Source organism: Uranotaenia lowii, chromosome 2 (genome assembly GCF_029784155.1).
Source record: "Uranotaenia lowii strain MFRU-FL chromosome 2, ASM2978415v1, whole genome shotgun sequence".
NCBI classification, from domain to species: Eukaryota; Metazoa; Arthropoda; class Insecta; order Diptera; family Culicidae; genus Uranotaenia; species Uranotaenia lowii.
This window is the reverse complement of record NC_073692.1, coordinates 242,449,641-242,474,128: the sequence shown is the minus strand read 5'-3', so window position 1 is coordinate 242,474,128 and position 24,488 is coordinate 242,449,641. Positions and strand designations below refer to the sequence as shown.

General features: G+C 37.4%; 6 protein-coding genes across 12 annotated transcripts in view; 3 read left to right on the top strand and 3 right to left on the bottom strand.

Annotated features, from left to right (window-relative positions):
- The window catches only part of LOC129743444 (aquaporin AQPAe.a), a 66,543-nt gene extending 59,210 nt beyond the window's left edge, over positions 1–7,333 (top strand). For 3 of the 4 annotated variants that reach the window (XM_055735480.1, XM_055735477.1, XM_055735479.1), the window contains exons 4-7: positions 5,915–6,058; positions 6,121–6,534; positions 6,607–6,700; positions 7,002–7,333. In XM_055735480.1, the coding sequence (XP_055591455.1) occupies positions 5,915–6,058; positions 6,121–6,534; positions 6,607–6,654 (606 nt within the window). In that variant the 3' untranslated portion in view covers positions 6,655–6,700; positions 7,002–7,333. The remainder of the gene's footprint in view (positions 1–5,914; positions 6,059–6,120; positions 6,535–6,606; positions 6,701–7,001) is intronic. The other variant, XM_055735481.1, reaches the window with a different exon arrangement.
- On the bottom strand, positions 3,853–5,575 carry LOC129743443 (galectin-9-like). The gene has a single exon (XM_055735476.1). It carries the CDS (start codon positions 5,275–5,277, stop codon positions 4,081–4,083), a length of 1,197 nt encoding a protein of 398 aa, XP_055591451.1. The 5' UTR covers positions 5,278–5,575; the 3' UTR covers positions 3,853–4,080.
- An 860-nt stretch (positions 7,334–8,193) lies between the features above and the next one.
- On the bottom strand, positions 8,194–12,282 carry LOC129748233 (zinc finger protein 37-like). 2 transcript variants are annotated; one of them, XM_055742760.1, is made up of 6 exons: positions 11,953–11,977; positions 11,813–11,889; positions 11,166–11,336; positions 10,270–11,100; positions 9,256–10,111; positions 8,194–9,135 (listed from the first exon to the last, which is right to left on the bottom strand). In XM_055742760.1, exons 3-6 carry the CDS (start codon positions 11,316–11,318, stop codon positions 8,345–8,347), a joined length of 2,631 nt encoding a protein of 876 aa, XP_055598735.1. In that variant the 5' UTR covers positions 11,319–11,336; positions 11,813–11,889; positions 11,953–11,977; the 3' UTR covers positions 8,194–8,344. The 2 variants fall into 2 exon arrangements, with proteins under 2 accessions (XP_055598735.1, XP_055598734.1); XM_055742759.1 differs by lacking the exon at positions 11,813–11,889 and having other exon boundaries at positions 11,953–12,282.
- A 5,541-nt stretch (positions 12,283–17,823) lies between these two features.
- On the top strand, positions 17,824–19,647 carry LOC129748212 (uncharacterized). 3 transcript variants are annotated; one of them, XM_055742724.1, is made up of 3 exons: positions 17,824–17,997; positions 18,149–19,032; positions 19,097–19,647. In XM_055742724.1, the coding sequence occupies exons 1-3, from the start codon at positions 17,935–17,937 to the stop codon at positions 19,224–19,226; spliced, it is 1,077 nt and encodes a 358-aa protein (XP_055598699.1). In that variant the 5' UTR covers positions 17,824–17,934; the 3' UTR covers positions 19,227–19,647. The 3 variants fall into 3 exon arrangements, with proteins under 3 accessions (XP_055598699.1, XP_055598700.1, XP_055598702.1); XM_055742725.1 differs by having other exon boundaries at positions 17,879–17,997; positions 18,125–19,032; XM_055742727.1 differs by having other exon boundaries at positions 17,882–18,005.
- LOC129748211 (gamma-tubulin complex component 4 homolog) lies at positions 19,244–21,608 on the bottom strand. The gene is made up of 4 exons (XM_055742723.1): positions 21,442–21,608; positions 20,929–21,380; positions 19,446–20,843; positions 19,244–19,388 (listed from the first exon to the last, which is right to left on the bottom strand). Exons 1-4 carry the CDS (start codon positions 21,505–21,507, stop codon positions 19,247–19,249), a joined length of 2,058 nt encoding a protein of 685 aa, XP_055598698.1. The 5' UTR covers positions 21,508–21,608; the 3' UTR covers positions 19,244–19,246.
- A 330-nt stretch (positions 21,609–21,938) lies between these two features.
- LOC129745318 (parafibromin) lies at positions 21,939–24,424 on the top strand. Its single transcript, XM_055738309.1, has 5 exons — positions 21,939–22,256; positions 22,362–23,447; positions 23,511–23,574; positions 23,644–23,809; positions 23,884–24,424. The coding sequence occupies exons 1-5, from the start codon at positions 22,126–22,128 to the stop codon at positions 24,060–24,062; spliced, it is 1,626 nt and encodes a 541-aa protein (XP_055594284.1). The 5' UTR covers positions 21,939–22,125; the 3' UTR covers positions 24,063–24,424.
- The last annotated feature ends 64 nt before the right edge of the window (positions 24,425–24,488 follow it).

The following is a 24,488-nucleotide window of genomic DNA, read 5'->3' as shown; positions in this document are numbered from 1 at the left end:
GCACTAGTAACATCTGGTTCCAGAAATAAATTATAAAAAGGCACCAAGTCGGACCCAACAGTTGCAGTTGGTGGCAGTTCTCTTACAAAAAAAACGACCTTGTCGAAGAAATTCTATTGTGTGGTTGGTGTGATAAAACTGAACACAGTTTACAGCAGCAAAAACGTAATCCATCTCACTGCTCACAACTGATGATTTATGCGGCTTCTGAATAAGTTCCCTTTTTACGTGATGATAGTGAGTGCTCATCATCAAAAGTGTGTCCAACAATCCGCTGTTTCGAAGCTGCGCTGCTGCCATCTGGGGTAGTACGATGTAGCGTGAGCAGCATTCCGGGTGAACGATAAATTTTTGACGACTTGACATTGCTTTGAGTTAAGTTTTCATAAAACCAAATGAAAACTTAAATAAATCCAAAATGAAGGAGTGAAGAAAACACTCCTTTAAAAAATTGGAGTTTGTTTTCAATTAAATTAGAATAAATAAGCCTGGTAGAAGAGTCAATTCTATCTGGTAGCTCCATTTTAAAATATCCAGTCGGTCAGAAAAAACTAACATGTAAATCAATCATTTCGTCCATTTTCTAAACTTTTTAATTTTTTCCAATTTTCTATATCTTTATATTAAATTTTATGCGCTTCTCGCTGGTCTGTATGCATGAAAGATTTTTTCGTTGTTACTTTAAACTATAATTATTGGATTTGGTTTAGTTGTTACATTTAATAAAAACTTTAGATCCAAAATTTAAATAGTTTCAGCCTAAGACAGTATAAAATGTTAAATTTTACTTTGAAATTTTGTACGGCTAGTGGTTCTATAAATTTAATTTTCAATGAAATTTCCCAAAAAAATTCAGATCATAAGCTCCGATAAAAGTACAAAACGTGATATAACCACTGAACGATGTCAATTGAATAGCATCAAAGTAAACTTAAATTGTGTAGTAATTCAAGGATTTTTTTTTTCATTTCAATCACCATCAAACATCCAAATCCGCCTTCCAGCTTTAAAGTTATTGCGCCTAATTGTATGCAGCTGCAGAAGGAAACCTTATAGAAAATAGTAAAAATTTATGTTTTTTCGAATTAAATATTCTAGCTTACTAATTATTGGGTCCTTCCCAAATTTTGATGGAATGTTAATTGACTTCTCTTTTAACAAACTGCAATTGAAAATGTGCATTTGGCTTAAGTTTTCATTCAAAAATATTTGAAATACTCAGAAGGGTTTTTGGAGTAGTAAAAAATTGACCTGTTTAGATGTCGATTTGCGATGCATCACGGCACTTACACATTTTTTTCTATAGCTCAAAATAATCTCTGAACCTTCTACTTAAAATTTGTATCCATCATTTTTTGAAAATCCTAACCAAATAAGAGAAAATAATGATTTATTACAAGCAAGTATTTCCACCTGTTTGTTTACATTTTTTGCACGCACACGATCTGTCAAAAATTAGCTTCGAAATCGCGAATTCAGCTGAAAATGGATAAAGGAAGGAACTCACTCCTACAAAAAACTGATGAGAAAATAATAAAACTGATGTACCACAAAATGCTGTGTGAAAAAAAAATCAACAATGGTGAATAAAATCGCAAGATAAATGTGCTTTCCACACAAACAACCGAAACGAAAATCGGGTTCTTACCAAAATTTCACCGAAAAAAATACAACATCCGATACACAGGAAAAACAAAAATACATATTTGAACCAATAAATTGATTCAAATTAGTATAAAACACTTCATATAAAAGGCCTTGGCCACCATTCGTTTCTTTTTCTGCTTACATCACTCAATTAGAAAATTGGAAAAAAAACTTACGCTGCGTGTTCCCAAAAGAAATTAAAACAAACCGTAAGTTCATCCTCGTCGCCAGTTGAGATGTCCAATAAATATTACAGAGAAGTGATGAACTGTAGCACATTTTTAAATAGGTTGATTTTCAGATACTAAAATAACAACACGTCTGTTTTAGTTGATGGTCAATCCAAAAGAGGAAGACTCTCTATTCATTTATTCTTCTTCTACTTTTTACAATCAGAGCACAGCTCTTTCATTGTCGACTAATGTCGACCAAGTTCCCAAAAGGGTTTTGTAGTAGATCATGTCGAAACATAAACTACTGGTCACTACAGGTTTGAAGACAGAATGTTAATATTTTGTAAATAATCTTTTTTTTTCTACATTTTTAACCGCCGTTCCTTCTCCTGACTTGTTATTTCGAATGTAGGGATTGTTTCAATTTAGAGTTTGTCGTCAAGAGAATGCTAGTTTACGAGAAATTTGCAAATAAAAAAGATGCACATCAACTCGACATCGTAGATAAAAATAGAAAATTAACAAAAAAGTCGATGTGAACATCCGTTATTGTCAGAATCGTATATTATTTTTATAGTTATTTGATTACAAGTAAATTTAACATTCTGCATTAAAACTTAAACAAAATAGTGCACAATATTGTTTTGATTTTAAAGTTGTCGTCTCCGCTTACCCCACATCCTCACCTAAGCCTGCTGGTTTACACTTCCCGTGAAAATGAAAGTGAAAAATCTTATTTTGTCAATAACTCAAAAACGCGTCACAAATAGTGTTTGTAAGAGCAAGTTCACTGGTGTTGGGAAAAAGTGGTAAAAATTTTGTCACTTTTTGCACATTTTGAAAATTTTGCCATTCAAAAACATTTTCAAGATCTGTGGCCTTCAAGTTTTTTGACAACACGTGTTGTATATATAGTTTCGCATGCTGTGATGCAAAAATAGCTATATATCTATATATCACATACGGCTGAAATAGAAACAGTGCTGTGAAAAAATATAACGCCCAAAGATCTTGAAAACATTTGTGCATTGTAAAATTTTCAAAATGTTAAAATTTCTACCACTTTTTCCCAACACCAGTGAACTTGCTCTAACATGGTGGAGTCGATGGGGAATTGTTGAAAGATGGAAATCCAACTAGTCTTATTGTTCATAACCTTCTAGAATTGTTTTTATTCCGATTACTCCGGTTTCCATCGCGGAATTTTTCATCATGGCGGGGGAATAGGAATTAAAAACAGTACTATGAGGTTTTAAACAACAAAACCAGTTTGATTTTCATCTTTCAACCATTCCTCATCGATTCCACCATGGTACAAAATCTTGTTTAGTCGCGTTGTTGAGTTATAGACGAAATAAAAATTTTCATGTTCATTTTAACGAGAAGTGTGGCCTTTACCCCTTCTTCTTCTGATTTTGTTCGCCGTCGCTATTTTTAGCACGACTCGGAACTGCCTGGCCTTTACCCCTGTGTACGTATTTCTCTGAAGGTATCAGTGAAATAAATTTTTATAAGAACTTTACTCGACGTGTTTGAATTTTCGAACGGTTCGTGAAACAAAATTCAAATACTTTAAATTACGTATTTTTGCCCTTTTTTCATATCATTTTATATTAGGTTTATGTTTTAAACACGTTTTAAATTATTTTAAATTTTACGGACTTTACTTAAAATGACTCTCATAACCTTTCAATATGATTGAAGTTCACACATATTTTCATTGAAAATTTGGTTTTACTTTGTTGTAGTATTGAGCTAGCGACATCTTTCAGTAAATAAGCTAAAGTTACAAAAAATATACACTATACCTTCAGGCTATTAGGTGAATGAAGACTGCTATGACTCAATATACTTCCTCTGATGAATCTATGGGTCACGTTTCAGAAAGGCACTCGTTTGATAAGCTGTGATTGGTACGTATCATCTTATCGAACGTTTAACCTGCATTGCTCACTTATCAATGCCCCCAGATTAAGAGTAGACAACACATTATAAGATTTAAGATAGGTCCTGCTTATCGGCAAATAAAACGTACACTTATTTTTTTTCTTGCATTGTTTCTTTTATTTCACAGAATAGCATTTAATCGCACCACCAAAATTTTCAATTATTGAGCTATATAAACATGCCTATTGATGGGTAAATAATTTGTAAATATTCGCGTTGCTTTTTAGTTCATAATTATTGTTCGGATATTATAGTCTCTCTCTCTAGCGCCTTAGCATTGACTTAGTACAGGGATCTCAAAGGTTTCTAAAGTTTAATAGGCCGATTGAAGTAAAACATCATACAACTTAATGTCTCCTTGTATGTAAACGCTGTCCACGTGCGACGGGTTATCTCGAAAAATGAACTCGGCTATAAGTTTATCGTTTAAATGCACTTGATAGCTAACATCGGTGCATATTATTTTTAAATGGAACACCTTTCCCGGCATAAAATCGGTTACATTTTCAGATCGTTCTTCCCGGTCCCATTTTCCATTCATCCAAGAATTACGACAAATGACATGCTTGCCGCCGACATTGCCAAACCGGGGATTCAGATGAAAAAAGATGTTTGGATGGGGCCACACACGATGACTATTTTGAAGATTAACATAGAATGAATGGGGCAAAAGTTTAACGCGACCGCGAATGTGCAGCGCTTTTCCGTTGGAAAACCTTTCCATCAGAAGACCTGTGTAAGGCATTATTTTGAGATTAGAATCAGAGATTGGAGGAAGTTGAAGCTGGTTGCATGGAATCAAGGCGATTTCCTCCAAGATTATATCCGGATAGTTTTCTACAAACACTTGTTCGACTGCCACGTCTCGGACATCTCCTTTAACTTCCATTGAGCAGATCTTTTTGTAGGGCAGCCGGTGTTGAAAGGAATTAAAATGACGTCCATTTACACACATCAGAAATTCTTTGTCGGTTACCAAAATCTGGATATTGAACTTCTGTCCACGGTGAAGATTGAAAGATAACGGGGAAGCCACTTCCTCTTTTCCCCATATTCCTTTAACTCGACAATTGCGCACTATATAATTCTGGGGCAGTCGCGGGTTGAAATGTAATGCCAAGTCAGAGTTTTTCAGCATCAAGTTAATGGCAAATCGTTCACATGTTAGTAATATATTCCCGGTGATGACGAAACTCAATCCCGGTGACACCTCGGTAATGTTTTCCAAGGTGTACACCAAATCCGTGGCAGAACTTTTGTCCAAACTAAGCGATCTCGTAGAATTAGGAGAATCCTGATAGGCATAATCGCAGCTGTCTAGTGATTCGATCGACATGGTGCGGCTGTCGTATTGCTGAGAAATATAATATTCAAACAATTTTTCACGTCTCTGACACACTAAATAGTCTCTGCATTGCTTCAATGAGCAACCACCAGATCGTGTAAAAATGTCTGCTATCTTGTAAAGGTCTTCACCAACACTGAACAGCAGATAAGCGAATACTGCCATTTATTATTTAGCAGACCTCGTATAGTTCCACTTGGCATTGCAAAAGGGGGGACATTTTTCTAAATGCAACACATTCACATGTGCACCAAACCACAGCGTTTGTCAAGCCTTAAAATAACTAGCTTATTTCACTCAAGCTGTAAATTGCGTTGACGAACGTCTTTGATCAAAATCGATAACGATTCATAGCTTAAATGTCTACTTGCAGGCTTTACGGGTACGGTATATTTTTTGCTCTTAAAAATGAGGTACCTATTTTTTCAACAACGGGGGGCACTTTTTTCGGCTTTTGTTGTGGTCCCTCAAATTCGTCTTATAGGGTTACTTGCATACTTGCATTTCTTTCAGATCAGGACATGCAAGATTATAGCAACAGTGGTTCGTGCACATGGTTGCGGGTTAGTAGGCTGCGTACTTGACTACTTTTCAAAATTAAATACGTTTGAACAATGCACTTTCAATGATAGGTAAACATGTGGGTGAACATTGAAAAGAATTTTATTCTACCTATTGACAAAACTTATTTGTCGCCTTCTATAAAAATGTTTTATCATTGGTGACGGTTTAAATGAAAAAAAAAATTGAAACTAATTTTAATTTAAAGATTCTGATAGTTACCTAATTTTATTCATTTCAGTCTATTGGCCACATCAGTGGAGGTCATATCAATCCAGCCGTGACTGCTGGTCTGTTGGCAGCAGGGAAAGTAAGCCTTATCCGTGCTGGGATGTACGTTGTTGCTCAATGTGCTGGTGCAGTAGCTGGGACCGCCGCTCTCAAAGTAAGTTATTTTATATTGTGAACTACCAACGGTTATACTTATTGTATTATTTTTTGTTGAAGGCTCTCCTACCTGCAGCCTACCAAAATGGTTTGGGACATACAGGCCTGAAAGAACACGTGCAGGACATGCAGGGATTGGGTATTGAATTTTTCCTCGGCTTCATACTGGTTTTATGCGTGTTTGGTGTATGCGACGAAAATAAACCAGATTCAAGATTTGTAGCTCCATTAGCTATTGGACTGACCGTTACTTTGGGTCATTTAGGGGTAGTTGAATACACCGGAGCCAGCATGAATCCTGCTCGTTCATTTGGAACTGCTTTCATTAACGAAAACTGGAACAGTCACTGGGTCTACTGGGCTGGTCCAATCCTTGGAGGTATCTGTGCAGCGCTCCTCTATAGTCAAGTTTTCAAAGCTCCCCGCTCAGAAGAACCTACAGAACGCTACCGAACTGTTGCCGATGAAAAAGAGGTGAGTATATTGAATTCACTGAATTTTGTCACAAGTAATATTAACGAGCCAATTCAAATGACAATTGCATAGGCATTCAATACGCATCTTAAATTGAAATACATCGATGAAGATGCCTAGGCAATTACATTACAAATCTAAAGTACCTACATATATATTGTAGGAGGTAAATATAAAGGATTTTTTTTCCAAACTTGTGTTTTTTGTGCAATGACTAATATTTTATATTCACTTATTTGAAAAAGGCAGGCACAATGAATAATCACTTATTTTTAATAAATTCAAAAAATTACCTACTAGGTATTTCGGATAATTTAGCTAGCATAATCAAAAAAGATATCACTAACGTCTTTTAATGGCAATCTTTTAAATCAATTAACTATCTTGTTCTCATTTTATCGTATCCTAAACTAGCAAATTAAAAGAACATATATTTATACTCATCATCTTTTTTTTATAAATTTCAGTTGAGGCGCCTGGATGGCAAGCATGATATGGCTTAGAAACATACAGTGAAGAAACAGTATTTTAAAACCTTTATAAGTGAACGTGGTATAGACATAAGTGATTTCGAATATTCATTAATGGAATATTTCTTCAGCAAGAATTAAATCACACACAGGTTCGATCGTTTCCATTTCTGGCTCTGCAGAAACACTGGTTTGATTACAATTTTCAACCCGATTATTAGCATTAGTTCCTTGAAAGCGAATTTTAAGTGTTAACATTTATGCCATTACTCTATTATTAAAATGTGTGCCTAAGTTATTATACGCTAGAAATAAAATGTTAAAATATACTTGAATTATTTCTTTATCACATATCCGTTCATCCCGTAGCTTGTAATTAACATATTTTCACAATCATAAGCGGAGCAACAAAAATCTAAGTAAGAAGTTGCTGGCTATGCTTGACTTGGACTACATGTTCGAAATGTACCTTTTCCTTAAAGCTATCGATCTTCGCCTATGAATCTTTTTATTTTCATGTTTCCCTTTCTATCTCTCTTTTCCTCTAAAATAAAAGTGTTAAGCTAAGAAATAAATTGTTAAAAAAAACGAGTTTGGCTCCTTAAAGCCTTAAGGTATGAGCCGTTTCAAATAAAGGATTTACAAAAAAAAAACAATCTAAGCAAAATCTCAAGTTAAGCGTTAAAAGGAGAACGAAATTTTCGGAAGAATTTTCTATCCATATATAAAATTCAATTTCCTAAGATGTTTTTACTAAAAAGTACATCACTCTTGACCGAGAAGGCCGATAAATCAAGTAACAAACATAAATTACGGCAATAAATTACTTTAAATTAAAATATTGGCTAAAAAATTAAAAAAAAAAACACGGCATTATAGCATCGGTGGTAGTCACATGCCATCTTTTCGTTCGTTCGCTCTGCAATTTTTCGCTTGTGTATCTACCACTTCATATTAGTTGGCCGGCGCTGAAAAAAAATGGTATGATAATGCTTCTAAATAAAATTCTACCCGTTCATTTTCACCATCTTTCATTTCTTCTAACTTTCTATCCTTCTATGAAATTTAAATTTCTTAAGATGTTTTTTTCTTGCTAAAAAGGACATCACTTTTCACCGATAAATCAAGTAATGAACAACAGTTTTAACATCTTAAATTAAAACAAGTTTCTTTTTCATTTTATGTTCGGATATTAAATTTGGGGCAAAATTTTGGAATAGATTAAGTAGAAAATTAAAATGTCATGTATCTTTCTTTATCTATTTAGTCAAAGTTCTTTAAAAGTTGATAATAGTTGTACATTCTTATATAGTCAGATTTAAGCCAGTGAGGGAAAATGTTTACTTTTTTACTTTTGGCTGCTTCAAAATCATTGTGTTGCCTTGCATTTCGATTTTACCATCACGAGTCATCGCTGCCACTTCTGCTTTAGTCATCACCACTTTCTGGACCTTAACCATTTTGTTTCCAATTTTCATCTCGAAAGTTCCACCCTTTTTAACAACTGAGTGCGAAGCATCGGATTTCGACGTCGACTTGATCGGTGTACTTTTAGTTGCCACTGGAACGACTGATTTAGTAGATTCTATGGCAGATTTCTTTGTTGGTGGTTGCGGTGTTTTAGGTGATGAATCCGGTGAATGAGGCCGTTTAGTTGCTGATTTAGGAGGAGATTGGACTGGTTCCTTTTTAATCGTTGTTGTTTTTTGAGGCAGCTTTGGACTTTCTTTTGTTTCTTTTTTAGAGGGTGTTGATTTCACCCTCAAAGATTCAGTGATAGAAGCATTAGATGACGTTGTAGTTGACATAGTTGGTTTCCCTGGAAGCTGTCCTGTTGTGTTAGGCTTACTCATTGTTGTTTTAACTACAACTCCTTTTGGAAGTTTTTTCAAAGCCGCACCGACAGAATCATCGGTATCTTTTTTAGTGATAGGAGAAGATTTTTTGAAAAATGTGTCTAGCTTTGACTGTGTTGCAGTTTTTACATTAAGTATTTTTGGAGAAAGAGGTGATTTCTCCGAAGGAAGGATTTTTGTAGATTCGCTTCTTGTAGGCATTTCACTGGATTTTTCATTCGTAGATTCTCCAATTCCATCATTCTCGTAGAAACAACCTCCCTCGGTTTGCGATTCTTTATCAAAATTAAAATGTAAACAATGGAAACAAAGAGAATAGTTAGTTAGTTGTTATAAAAAGTAATCAACTACTCGATTTTTTAACCTTGATAGTTAGTAAAAATTTAAGTACAAACCTTCAAATGCATCTTCAGAAATTTCATCTCGAATTTCTGCATCTTCGGCGGTAAATTCTGTTTTTAAAGTATGTGGCAACGGTTGGCTGCCAACGATCATTTTATTTCGTTCCTCTCCGTCTACGAATGTAGTAATCACCTTGCTACCATCAGTGCGTATATTGATTTCTTCGATTGTGATAAATTCAGATCTTGGTTCAACACTTTCTTCGAATGAAGTCGAATCCGAAACTGTGCGATCCATAGCCAATACTGATAAGTGTTCTTGTTGGCAATGATTATCCAACCGCTCTTCAGTGTGAAACAATAAATCACAATAATCACAAGCGTATTGCAGTCCTTCTGAGTGAAGTTTTATATGATCTGTTACCATACGAACAGTTTCGAATTGCTCTCGACAAAGTGGGCAAGTTAGTGATTGCGTGGCATGAACAGCCGAATGGTAGATAAGATCATCCTGACCACAGAAGATCTCTGCACATTCGACACATTTGTAGGATCCTTGTCCACCCTGGTGACCCCGTAAATGCCGTGTGAGATGGTGGCTGAGCATAAATGATCTCGAACACAGTCTGCAAGGATAAGGTCTGCTTCCGGCATGCGCAGTCAAATGGCGGGCAAGCTTTCCAGCGCTAGCAAAACTTAGATCACAGTGCTCGCAAGGAAACGGTAGATTGCTTGAATGAACAACCTCATGCCTTTCTAATCCTTGCTTGTAGGCAAAACTCTTCGGACATTTTTGGCACTGGAACGGACGCATTTTCTGATGGTTCACAACATGCTTCTGCAGTTCGTCATTTGAAAGGAAAGTACGCTCACAGTACATGCAAACAAATTTGGGTTGATCCTTGTGAACCTACAACAAAATAATGAATAAAATGCCTTAATAAAACCATTTGTAAATAAAACAAATGTTTATCTTATTGTACACAAATTATCGTAATGGTATTGAACTTTTTTTAATCATTGTTTAAACGTGTTTTAGTGTTTTAAAACTTTGTTAAAACATAATACCTTTTGGTGTCTCGTCAAGAGTGTAGACCGTGAGAAAGCCGCATTACATATGATACAAACATAGGGACGCAATCCTGTGTGAGTCAGATTGTGCTTTGCTAAATCATACTTGCTGAAAAATCTTTTATCGCACAATTCACATGGATGATTACGTTCTCGATTATGATTTTTCATGTGGATATCCAGCAATTGTCGCAGGGGAAAAGACCGCTCGCATTCAGAGCAAGGGAAAACATTAGTTTTTACCAGAGGTGCGTTTTTCATGGGGTCGCTAGCTTCCATCTGAACAGATTCCGGTGCTTCCATTGAAATTATTTCAAGCCTTCCTTCTGCTGTTTGTACAAAATGCTCCTCTGTTACTTTTGTTGGTTTCAAACTATTGAGCAACACTGGTTTCGGATCGTTCAGGTTACTATTCATAATTGATTTTGGTAACTGACCGGCAGATTTTTTCATTGGACTTTTTTTTGAAGAGCTGTATGCTGGGACTAGAAGTTGAGATTGAATAACTTCAACTGTTTTGTTCTTAACCGGAGATGACTTCTTTTGAATCAAATTAGTTTTTTTCACTAAAGCGCCCTGCTTTATGTTTCTTAAATCTTCGATGCTCAATTTAACAATTCTGGGTTTGACATCTTCCTGATCTCTTGACGGAGAAACATGCTGCTCTTTGGAAGATGCAGTTGTCGTTAATTGTTCGACCGGCGAGGGAGGTAGGACTGTTACCGTTTTGCGCATGATCTTACCTTCACTATTTTTACTGTTCGTTACTGTGGTTTGAGCACGACTTACTGATTTGGTACTATGCATTTGAAGACTGGTTTGAGCATTCTGAAATATAGACAATACTCAATTTGAAGCTTTAATAGCACACTTACACATACTTAAAAACTTACCTTAAACAAATTTACTGGCAATTGCAACTTTTCGGGCCATACTCCTGTTAGTGGGTACGTTTTGAGTAACGTATCGGCTTTTTTGCAGATTTGCTTAAACTTGTAAGAATGATCCATCAATTGCCGACAAGAATCACAAATTGTGCTTGGCATGCCATCATCTTTATACACCTGAGTAACGAAAACCAAATATTTAACAAAAAAAAATATTTCAATTTAAATGAAATGTTTTAAAAAGAAAGAAAAAGTCTGTAGCAATTCAAGCTCAATTTAAAAAAAAGTATTGTCATTTGGTAAAACGAAAGGAAAGTAGAACGAAATAATTTAAAATTTTCAAACTTGTTTATAAAAAAATATTGATAAATTTGTTAATATAACAGTGCACCGTAACTAATTTTCTAAAATTCATATCATTGTTAGCATATTTATATAAAAAAAGATTTGAAAGCGTTAATATTCAAAAATCCCGTATAGGTGTTATTGTTCCATCCTACCCTAACCAGGATGCAAACCATTTTTTTTCTCATAACAGTATCATGGGAATACTGCAAGAGAATTCGAGAACTCGGAAGACGCCATCTTGAGAATTACGCATCAGGAAATTTTCTACTCTGTTCGCTACATGAAATGAACTTCAAAATACCTACGCGTCGCGACTAAAAAATTGGCTAAACTAAATTCAGCTGAGACTCGGTAGTTGTTTAGATTTGAGCGCCAGAACCGGCTTTAACGTAATATTGAAAAAACAATAAATTAGAAAAACTTCAAATAGGTATTTATTTCTTACCTCAATCGATACGCAAGCCATTATCTGCAGCGTCAAAGGCGTCGTCTTCATTTTAGAAGGGCTTGTTGATAAGCAATCGAAAATATCGCCCAAAGGTTCTTCTTGTGTTAGACAGAAACGACAAATTCTCTTGAGACGTAGCTCTTCGGCTAATTGCTCGTCTACGTCCTCCATTTCCAGAGTTTTCCAAACAACTTTTGAAAAATATTCAGCGAAAAAGCGAAAACAGCTTCACACTCAAATCTGTTAGATTCTTTTGCAATCATGCAAGATACACTGAATGTTCAACAAACATCCGTGACATATGTCATGGACATTTTGGCGGTAGAGTAGCAATAAAATTTATCCCTAGGTGGCGTACCGTAGGTCACAAATTAATTCTTGTTCCGATATCCGAGTGCTATAAAACTGGCTGCATGCTTTTTCCACGCTCGCAAGCAAAACAAAACAAAAATCTTATAAGAATTCGGCTTCCTTATAATGACAGCAAATAAAACGCGCATGCAGCACGTTTTTAAATCATTAATTTCATTCGATGTTTTTCGCCGCGTGGGCTAGACCTGTTTTTCAGCGAGACGTCGAGTTTTCGAGTTTTTACCTCTAAAAATCGGAGAAAAGTGGAAGTATTTTATATTTTCGAAAGTGCGAGTCAGCTCCGAAGAGCCTGATTGTATTTAACTTTTGCAAAAAGTTTCATTTGGAGTGAAAATATAAGAATTCGCGAAAGGACGCTAGCTAACCCAAAAGTGAGGTTAGGAGTGGAAATGGTCGGCGGAAAAGACCCACCCGACATATTGGATGGAGATGAAAACCCTGCGGAAAAATTGGAGCGGAACCCGAAAGAAAAGGAATACAGCAATGTTCGATATGAGATTTCGGACTCAGCGCCATATCGTGTGTATTTCGAAACTATCAGCGCAACCGGGAAAATAAACAAATTTGCCCTTGGAAGCACTTTAAGGAAAATGGACCAATTCAAAAACTTCATCACGGACATGAAGTATGTCAGCCAGAAGAAGATTATCGTGTTCCTGAGCAGCTTTACGAAAGCCAACTTACTAGTCGATGAAGTAAGCAAAACCGGATCCGTTTACAAAGCTTACATCCCCAGCCACTTGGTATGTATTACGGGTGTCATTGCGGGAGTACCAACTGATATTGACTTGGAAGAGGTAAAGTGCGACATCCAGAGCGATGTTCCGATAGTTAACATTAGTCGAATGTTTAAGGGGAAAGAAAAAGAACCCATAAATCGACTTCGCATCACCTTCCGATCACAACAGTTACCCGAATCAATAAAATTATTTTGCTGCTCGGCAAAAGTGAGACCGTTTACCCCGTCGATAATGGTATGCGGACAGTGCCTGAGATTTGGTCATAAGACGACAAACTGCAGGGGAACAAAACGCTGTGAAAACTGCTCCGAACGACACGAAGAAGCCGAAGACTTTGCAAACTGCAAAAATCAACAAAAGTGCGCACATTGCCGGAGTAACGATCACACCTCTCTTGATGGAAAGTGCCCGGAGAGAAAACGCCAGCAGGATATAAAATTCCTTATGTCCAAACGAAATTGGACGTATACGGAAGCAAAAGAACAAATCGCAGTATCAAATCAGAATCTCTATGCCCCATTATTGAACGCGGAAGACTACCCGACACCTAGTGAAAGTTTTGCCCAAATGACAAAAGGTAGCTATACATGGAAGGACCCTATGCGAGAAGCTTGGACGAAGACTAACATGGAACGCAAACCAATGCAGGCGGCAGTAAAAACTTATCAGGATCACCCGAAGCAGAACAACACGAACTATAAAAGGGCCAGATTAGAAGAGGCTAGCACATCGAAAGTCAAGGAAACATACGATAAGCGCGATGAAATCATTGCCACACTATCAGGTAATAACCGTGGAACAGCAATGTACAACTCCAGGAAGGTCGAAGAACAAGAGAGATGGCAAAATGCGGTAAGTCAAGCCAAATTAACTTTAGATCGAGACTATCAAGAAAGAATGATGACTTTCTACGCAGATTTTATAAGTCTGCTAGGACCACAGGAAGAAGTAAAAGCTTTGTTCAAAAATTGTACGAAAAAACATTTCAATTTAGCAAACTCTGTAATTTTAAACAAAAAATGAGCCCCTGCAATATTATCGCATTTACCCCTGAATAACAACCCATCTAACCAGAAATGGCTACGACAAACGAACTTAAAATTTTACAAGCAAATGTACAAAGCATTCATAAGAATAAAGCTGAAGTTCAACGAATACTTTCAGCAGGAGGTTATTGTGCGGCAATACTGTCAGAAACTTGGACGAGTAAAGATCTAGAAAACACGAACAGATACAACATTTCAAATTATCATTTTATCCCACATTCACGAAACGACAACTACGGAGGAGTAGGAATTTTCCTTCAAAATACAATGAATTACATTAGATTACAAACACCTTCAAACCTCTCTCCACTTACACAAACAGTAACCATCCAGATTGCCCAGTTAGATCTAACTATTTGCTCGGTTTATGTGAGCCCATCGATCAGCATACAAGATTTTGAGGCAGATATTCAGGATTTTTACCAACATTGAGCGTCATTCAAAAATTATATTGGGTGGCGACTTCAACGCACACCACACGGATTGGGGTGATGAGACATGTGACGCAAGAGGAGAAAAATTTATGGAAATTATTAACAACAGCAATCTTTTGATACTCAACGATGGTAGCAAAACATTTGTGCCTTTACAGCTAAACAAACGTTCTTCAGCTATTGATGTAACGCTGTGCTCCACAAGTTTAATAGATGAGGTTTGCTGGACCGTTCTAGACTACGGGGTAGGAAGTCATCACATGGGTATGTCGATAACATGGAAAACCGACTCTTACCGAAACAATAAATTTTACTTCAACAAAAAACTCATTTGCAAAGAAATTGCTAGCTTAGAATGCTATGAGTTTGACAATATCTCTGAGTTTTCGTCTAAAATTAAAACAATACATAAAGCCAACAGAATGAAAAGCAAATACACGCCGAAGTTTTGGTGGTCCGAAAATGTAGATGAAGCGTGGAGGGACAAAACAGCTGCTAGGAAAAAATTTAATCAAGTTTCAACTGCAGCTAATCTGTTAGAGTTCAAACGAAAAGCTGCTATCTTTCAAAGGAAGAAGAGGGAGGAAATCCGCAAAAAGTTCGAAGACTTCTCCAACGAAGTTAACCCCTTCACTAGTTCGAAGGAACTATGGCAGAAGGTGGGACGCTTAACTGGTAAACGTTTCTATAAAAAAGAGAACAGCTTGTTACACGACGATGAAGCTATGGCAGAGGATTTCTTGGACACGCATTTTGGTAAGCACGACCCACAACCAGTTGAAAATCCTCTAAGTACATTTACTGGAAGTTTGTTGGACAGAGAGTCCTGGTATAGGATATTAGCCTCTAAAAAGAAAACATCGGCTCCTGGGGAAGATAATCTTTCCTATGAGCTTTTGACTCATCTAAATCCAATTGTAACTGAAAAAATAATTTGCCTTCTAAATGGCATGTGGATGCGAAGCGCTCTTGAAGAAAGTTTAAAAGTAATTAAAATAATAGCTATACCAAAGCCTGGCCGAGACCAGAGCACTGCAGCAGGTAAACGTCCTATTTCTTTAGTACCTACTCTCACAAAAATGGCAAACACAGCGGTACTAGAACGTTTACAAGATTTTCTCGATGCTAATAAAATCCTCCCTGAAACATCATTTGGCTTCCGCAAACACACTTCGACGAATACATGTGTAACCTTTGTTACCAATTGGTTGAAACACAGCAAAAGAAATAAATTCCTGACTGCCATGATCTGTATCGACTTATCGAACGCCTTTAACGCTATAAATGTTGATAAGCTGGAAGAAATATTAAAACAAATAAACACTCCACATGAAGTGCTCGGTTGGATAACATCCTTCCTGAGAAACAGAAAGATCAATTTTCATATGAAGCATAAAACTTTATCGAGAGTAATCAATAATGGGCTTCCTCAGGGTGACGTACTCTCGCCTACCCTTTTTAACATCTACACTATAGATCTACACAAGAACGAACATCCTGACGTAGTTCTGGTACAATATGCAGATGATTTTGGAATTCTGATAAGAGCAAAACAGCTGCACACACTCAACGAAGTCGGAGAAGCTTATTTAAGCAGATTTGCTGAAACAGCCAGAAATTTAAATTTCTCGATAAACCCAGAAAAAACGAAAACATTACTTTTTCAACATGGCGTTAAACAGCTCACTATCTTTCTAAACGGTACTCTTCTAGAGTCGGTAAGATGTCATAAGTATTTAGGCATAGTATTCGACCGTTACCTTAGCTTTGGTGTTCATATAAAAGAAGTTAGATCAAAGGTACAAGATCGTTTAAATATGATCAAAGTACTTTGTGGGACAAAATATGGAGCTCACCCAGAGTCTATGATAAAAATACAAAAAGGACTCTTCCGAAGCAAAATGGACTATGGAAGCTCAATATATAATAACGCCTGCAAAACAAATCGGAATATCCTAGCAGTACTGAACAATCTATGCCTAAGAAAGGTGACGGGAACTACAAGAACAACGCCTAGAAATGTATTAGTAGCTCTAAGTGGACAGGAGCCCGTTGATCTTAGACACACATACATCGCCTCCAGAGAAATTTGCCGGCATATATCCAGAAATAACTTAATTGCTCGTCAACTCAAAGAAATCCAACTACCTGAGGATACGAATCAATGGAACCAGTACACTTACTTAGAACGAACATACTGGATGAACAGAGAGGTGTTTGATCGTATTCAAATTATCGAACGCTCCGGCAATGTGCAAAACGTTGAAATATTCCCGAACTTGGAAGGTTTGACCAGCTCGAAACAAAACTCAAATCCGTTTAGACTGAAACAATTGGCACTCTTCGTGATGAATGGCAAATATCGGAGTCGTGGTCGCGTTTTTACGGATGCTTCCAAGGAAGGCGCGATTTGCGGCATAGGAATTTTTGTTGAACGATCAAGAACACGGCTATCACTAAGGCTTTCAAAGGAAACTAGCATCACCTCTGCAGAGCTGATCGCTATCCACAAAGCAACTGAAATAATTGAGCAACAGTGTCTAGAAGACTCAGTCATTTACACTGATTCACAAGCCTCGTGTATGATGCTTTTAAATGCACAGGAATCCAAGGAGGATGAAGGAATTCTGGTAAAAATTCTCCAAAGCTGCTCTCAACATCGAATCACCATCCAATGGATTCCGAGTCATGTGTCCATTGGTGGTAACGAAATAGCTGACGCACTAGCCAAACACGGGCTCCAGTCGGATCATGTGATAGAAAATATGTTCATGCTAACGGATGGTTTTAACGCACTTAAGAAAACTCTGGCTAGAAGCACTACGGAATGGTATCAACAGTACTCACTAGAAAAGGGGAAAACCTTTCACTCCATCCAACCGGTTTTTTCTACATCGCCTTGGTTCGTGGGAAAGAATTTGAACGGAAAAGATGTGCGCCTCTTAAATCGCTTGATGGCTGGCCATGATTTTTCAAGGTACTGGCTGGCTAAGATCAAGGTAATCGATGATGCTGACTGCGACCTTTGTAACGAACCCGAAACCTCCAACCACGTCATTCTTTCTTGCCCACGATTCACCTCTACAAGAGTAAAATATGACTTTAATGGAAAGTACACAGAATTGAAGGATCTATTCAAAGCAAAGAATTTAACTCATTATGAGGAAATAGTTAAATTTATTAAGGAAATCAAAATCGATTTATAATACCATGAACCGAAGAAACAGGGCATATAGTCTTAGCCACTGGCCCTTACAACCCGAACTGCGATGCAGTTCAAGTAGAGAAAGAAGAAGAAGAAATCATTAATTTTAGTTTAGAAACTTAATTATAAAAATTGAATTCAACACTGATATAAGCTTCTTGAAAGTTTAAAAGTATTCCATTATGAGTGAAGAAAATATTTCTGATATGAATGGAGCATACTTCGACAGTTATGAAGATTTAGAAGTAAGTAGGTACAGTGATCATCGAAACAGCAGAGTGATAATGGACAAATCGCTCAAAGATTCTACATCGAGAAATAATTTCAGCTCACTAGAATAAGTTTATCCATTTTGCGAAAAATCATTTTTAGGGTTTCTTCAATTAAATTCCACAGATTCACCAGTTAATGCTTACGGATAAACCCCGCCAAGAAGCCTATCAAAATGCCATTCTCGGTAACCGAAGTTTGTTTGAGGGTAAAACGGTCCTCGACGTTGGAACTGGCACGGGTATTTTGTCGATTTTCTGTGCCCAGGCTGGTGCCAGAAAAGTGTTTGCTGTAGATGCATCGAACGTGGCCCGGCTTGCTCGAGAAGTAGTTCGAGAGAATGGATTTGAAGAAGTGATCGACGTTTTCGAATGTAGAATCGAAGAATTTCAGCTACCAAATGGTTATGAAAAAGTAGATATAATCGTATCCGAGTGGATGGGATTCTATCTGTTGCACGAAGGGATGCTGGATTCGGTCATATACGCTAGAGATAAATTTTTGAAACCAGATGGGTTGATGTTCCCGGATACGGCAACAATTTTCGTGGCCCCCTGTAGTGTACCAAGTCGATTCGATGAACTCGAACAGCTCACCGGAGTCAGTATGAAATGCTTTGGCAGAGAATTGCGGAAACAAAAGTCTGACAAGCCAGAGATCATGAGTGTTAGCGATCAACAACTTCTTCATGAAGGACATATTATGACGTGGTTCGACTTAACAGAAATCAGCATCGATGATTTAAATGCCTTTGATATGAAAGAGGTGTTGATAATACAGAAATCAGGAAAATTCCAAGGAGTATGTCTTTGGTTCGATTGCTCTTTTCCTAGTTCTGATAGTAACCACATGGCAAACGAAGTTGTACTTTCAACGAATCCACGTTGTCCCCCAACTCACTGGAAACAAAGTGTGATTCTACTTCCGGAAAATGCTTGCGAAATTGTCGAAAGGCAAGATCCTATCGCTTTCAGTTTGAATTTGACAAGAAATGCTGATCATCGTCGAAGGTAGCAATTCTAAGCTATTTATGACTAGCAAGGAAATCAATTAATTATGTATATTTCTTTCAAGGTACAATCTTCAACTCACATTATTGGACGCAGAAAAGGAAGAACATGGCTTGCCCTGCGACTGTGTGATGACCAAATGCATTCTTATGAAAGCGCATTTGCAAAAAATGGAAGTGGATCACAACAATTGATTAATGAAAAATAGAACTTTCTAATTAAAACTGGTTTGTGTATTGTTACTGAACCAATAGTTGAAATCCAACCGAAGCAAAAGTTGAGATAATGGTGCACTGCTAGCTCCAGCTTTCAATCCAATAAGAAGTTTAAAAAGAGAGTCAACGTGGTTATTGAAACTGAAATGATAAAAAAAAATCAAAATACTTTCTCAAACACTAAATCAGGATACTCACGCTTGTTCATACCCGCTAAATTCTTGTCGCTCAATTTTAGTCATCGGATCTTTGCAGTTATTACAGAATGAACAAAACTTGTCAACTAAGCCCAGAAGTCTGTCCAGCACCACTAGAACAGGGTTTTCATTCACCTGAATAAACCCGGTAGTGGACATCTCATTTTCAGTTGTGTTTGAGAGTAGAAAACACAAGCTCAAGACATTCACCTGGAATAATGTATGTGCTCTTTGAATTTTCTCGAAATCCCTTGTTTCTTCGATTGCTCCCATCAGAATACTAAATTGACTCTCGAGTACGTCGACTTGCAGATAATATTGCAAATTATCCACCAAAAACATCAACTTGTTCCGAAACTGGAGCAATTCCGAGTTTTTCTTGATTTTTCGTTCCCGTTGAAACGACCACACTTGATGGATATCGTATTGGATTTTGCGAATTCGAAGTAGAAATCTGAACATATCATTGTACTTGTCCAAGGTCTTTGGAGAAAATAATAAATGCAGAGGCCATTTCACTTTGTACTTAAGTGTGATGTAGCTGAGAATGCCTTTTGTTTCGTAACAGAAACTATCTACTTCTTCTTTAGGTGGAACAACGAACGAAAACTGGTCAATGTCTTCCGTTATATTGACACTGTTTGCAGCCAACTGGAATGCTCGATTCAAGTCTCTCGATGATGCATCCGTTATACCCTTTGCAAACAGTGTTCCAAGAGATTGCGTTTGTCTCAATAGTTCGGAAAACAGTTCGCCTCTGCCCAGTAGATAGTAATCTTTAATCAGATTTAACTGTTTAATTAGATCCGCCTCTTTAATGGCAATCTCCGACATTTGTTCCGTTACACATAGTTTAATCTCATCGACTATGTGCTCAAATTTGGTTATAGTAAGATTGTTCTCCACCTGCAGCTGATGAAATTTCTTAAAAAACTCAAACTCCTGATCGCCCCACAAACTTTCTTTGGCGGCAACAATTTTTTTCTCATTACCAATTGTACGCTTTTCAGCAGCTGGCTTTTTCTCCGTACTATCTCGAGGGTCACAGTTCAACATGAGTACTGTTTGACCTATGAAAAGTACTTTCTCAGCCCAGCTAGCTGGAAAATAATACGGTAGTACATCGCGTCGTATCTCGTAGCGCCAGAGTTCGGTGTTTATGCTAGTGTTGTCAGAGAAACTGCTCACTGAAACTTGGGTACCGGTTCCTCCAGTATTGCTAACCAATCCTACTGCTCCTCCTCCACCACTTCTAGCGTGGCCATCATTAATCGAACCCACAGTTCGTACCGGTTCCACGTGTTGGATGAAAAACTCATCAAACTGATCCACGAATTTACCATGCAGCAACCAGCCGAACAGTTGTTTAATAAAGATAGCGTACACGGAATTTTGAATTCTGAAAAGTGGTTACATGTTAAAATACATTCATATTCAGAATAAGTACCTATATATTTATAGCTGTTAACGTGAAGAAAACTTACAATTTGACCGCTTCATAGTTGCGTTCGTCCCCATGAAGACAATGCTGCTGAAGATACTGCAATAACGCGCAACCATGGATCCTTTGAGTGACTATTCCCCCGACTAATCGGAGCAGGAATCCAAAAAGTGCCTGGTACTGGCTGACTTGATGATAGATGAAAATCAAAGACAAATTTGGTCGTTTCAGGTAGTTTGCCTCAAGCTGAACGATCAGATCTCGGTAAGATTTTACAGCCAGATCTAATCCGTCTGCAAAAGCTTGTAAATATAGTCCCTGGGCCAAAGGTTCTTCGGAAGGTTTCTGTTGTTTTGGTTTAAGCAACCCGGCGGATTGCGTTCCGTACTGATGGATAAACTTTTTTAATTCTTTATACTGATTGGCAATCCGGATTAGATCTTCCAATATTTTTATTTCACCCGGATGCAGGAAGCTGGCTGCTACTTCCGGGATCTGAAATAAACGTAGGTTCAATCAACGTTCCGTCGACATTTCAAAACAAACTAAACATTACCGTGAAATTTTCGATAGGAAGATCAGGATTTGAGGAAAACAGCGTAAACAAGATGTCATGTATCATTTTAAAATCACTTAGTTTTTCGAACTTATTAGTTTTAAATTTTAAGGTGATTTTGAACGAACAGATGTTAAACTTAAGAATTATGATTTCAAAATCGTAAAACCACCATGCAGCTTTACGCAGCCGACAGTGGCTTCCATAGAAGATGTAATATTTATGGATTTTCAATTTTAAATGATTAAAATTTTTATTTTTTTTCTGTGGAAATTAAATTAATACTAAATTATTATCTAAGTAGAAACATGTGAATGTTTTTAACTTTTTGGCAAAAAAGTCAAAGAATTTGAAAATATTTTCCACTAAATTACTTTACAATACCTCACAAAACTGTGTATCTGCCGTGGCAAGTTTAAAAAATGGCTGCGTTCTACAAAATTGATATCAAGACATGGGTTTATAGTCTCCCAGCCAATATACACCTTTCGAGTAGCGTGCAGATACTGACAGCGTCAATCGGGGTGAACGCCAGCCAGCGGAAAAGAAGAAGAGCTTGAGATGTGTTTTCGTGCTTGATTTCAATAAAATCTTTCAAAAGTGAAAATTAAATCTCTTCCTGATATTCGTCAGTTTCCTAGCTGATTTGTTACCGATCACCAGCCGGAAGTATCCTGCAGCACCATGGCCGATCCTTTGAGCTTGTTGCGACAGTACAACATCAACAAAAAAGAAATTATCGAACGAGATGGGCAGATCATTTTCGGAGAGTTTTCCTGGCCCAAGAATGTAAAAACAAATTATCTTAAATACGGGTAAGTTCCTTGAAATTATACAAAAATGCGAAATTCATCCTTTCGCGCATTGAAATAGCTTCGATACTACTGTTTGCCTAAAAAATACCATATTTCAACTTCCAGATCTGGCAAAAAAGGAGCTCCGAAAGAGTATTATACTTTGGAGTGTTTGTTGTATATATTAAAGAATGTTGCCCTCCAGCACTCGGTTTACGTTCGACAAGCTGCGGCCGAAGATATCCCTGCGGTCAACCGACCTGATCGAAAGGAACTGCTACAGTACCTTAATGGCGAAACTAACACATGCGCTAGTATTGACAAGAGCGCGCCGCTGGAAATTCCAACCCAGATTAAACGACCGGCGGAATCGGATACACTTGATAACTTGGCCAAAAAGGCTCGATACGAAGATACCCAGGTGCAAAAAGTGAAGGAACAACTAGCAGCTCGATTCGATGTCAACAAAAAAGAAGCTTCCGTTAATATTGACAACATTAAATCTTTATCGGAAACTATGTCCGTCGAAAAAATCGCTGCCATCAAAGCGAAACGATTAGCCAATAAAAAGTTCTCTATCAAAAAAACGGATAACGATGATACCATGGGAGTTGGACCAGATCTGCGTGCCATTTTGGACTTTGATGTCGATTCCACTAAAGATATTATCAGCAGAGAGCGACAGTGGCGTACTCGTACAACGATACTTCAGAGTAGTGGAAAAGTATTTGCGAAAAATATATTGGCTATACTGCAAGGTATCAAAAATCGAGAGGAAGGACGAGGTCGTCCACAGGCACCAGCTATCAAGCTTCCAGAACCTACACGGGTCATTCGTCCTCAACCTCAACCAGCTCAATATAATCGTTACGATCAGGAACGCTTCAACAAACAAAAGGAGGAGACCGAAGGTTTCAAGATCGACACTATGGGTACTTATCATGGCATGTCGCTCAAACTGGTAACGGAAGGATCGGCCGCGCAAAAGAAAGCTCAGCAACAGAATATTAGCAACAACAATAACAATACTGTACTTCCGCCTAGTTTTCCACCGGGAAGACCTAAAGAATTGATACCAACGGCCCAAGCTCGGATATTGCCGCAAACTAATCCGAGCAAACGGCAGAGTAAAACACCCATTATCATCATTCCGGCTGCTACGACTAGTTTAATTACAATGTACAATGCACGCGAAATCCTTCAAGATTTAAAGTAAGTTTTAGGGCGCATTTTTTGTTGTTAATTATTTGGAGACATTACTTATGTTTTTTGCAGGTTTTTGACTACGGATGAAAAGAAGGCAAAAGGCGGAGTTCGAGAGAACGAGGTGTTGGTACAGGTAGATTATACAATACATGTTTAAGACCACTTGCAACAGGACCTATATATTTCAAATATCACATTTTAGCGTCAAAAATCCGGTGGTCTCACAGTACCCTATCGAGTTATCGATAACCCGTCTAAATTGTCGGCTCAAGATTGGAACCGAGTGGTGGCTGTCTTTGTAATGGGACCAGCATGGCAATTCAAAGGGTGGCCTTGGGATGGTAACCCGGTTGAAATTTTTGCCAAAAGTAAGTTTTACTGTGTTGCTTAAAACCTTAAAGATTCATTCATAATGTTTTTTTTTTTTAAATTATCTACCCAGTCGCGGCCTTCCACTTGCGGTATGATGAAATGAAATTGGACGCTAACGTAGCACGTTGGGCCGTGACGGTTTTGAACGTTTCCCGAACGAAACGGCATCTGGACAAAGCCAGCTTAATGGTTTTCTGGGAGAAGTTAGATCTCTATATGACAAAGTATAAACCAGATCTTCGCTTCTGAGGAAACATCTAATATAATGGAAACTACAACAAAAACTGCATCGCATTATGAAACTTTTTTAAATGATTATTTTGAAAACATAGTTTTGCTATCGTTAGATATATGATAAGCTTTCATATAATTTTAAAAGTAAGTATCATTTCAGTTTCCATGAAGAAGCAAACTGGATGGAATACCGCAATCCCTCGACTTACACAACGTCAAGAATTTATTTTCATTGAGTGAAGTAAATGTAAAGTTTTTACTGACACCTTCAAAAACTCTTTTAGCTTCCATTAGTGTCAATCGCATTGGGATTGAAGAAGAGTACCCATTTGTTTCTGAAATAGTATCTTTACGAATAATAGAACAGACACGTTTAACATGAATAACAATTATTTAAGAAGAGAAATCACCGTGAATTTGTTTTATGAAATCAATTTGCGA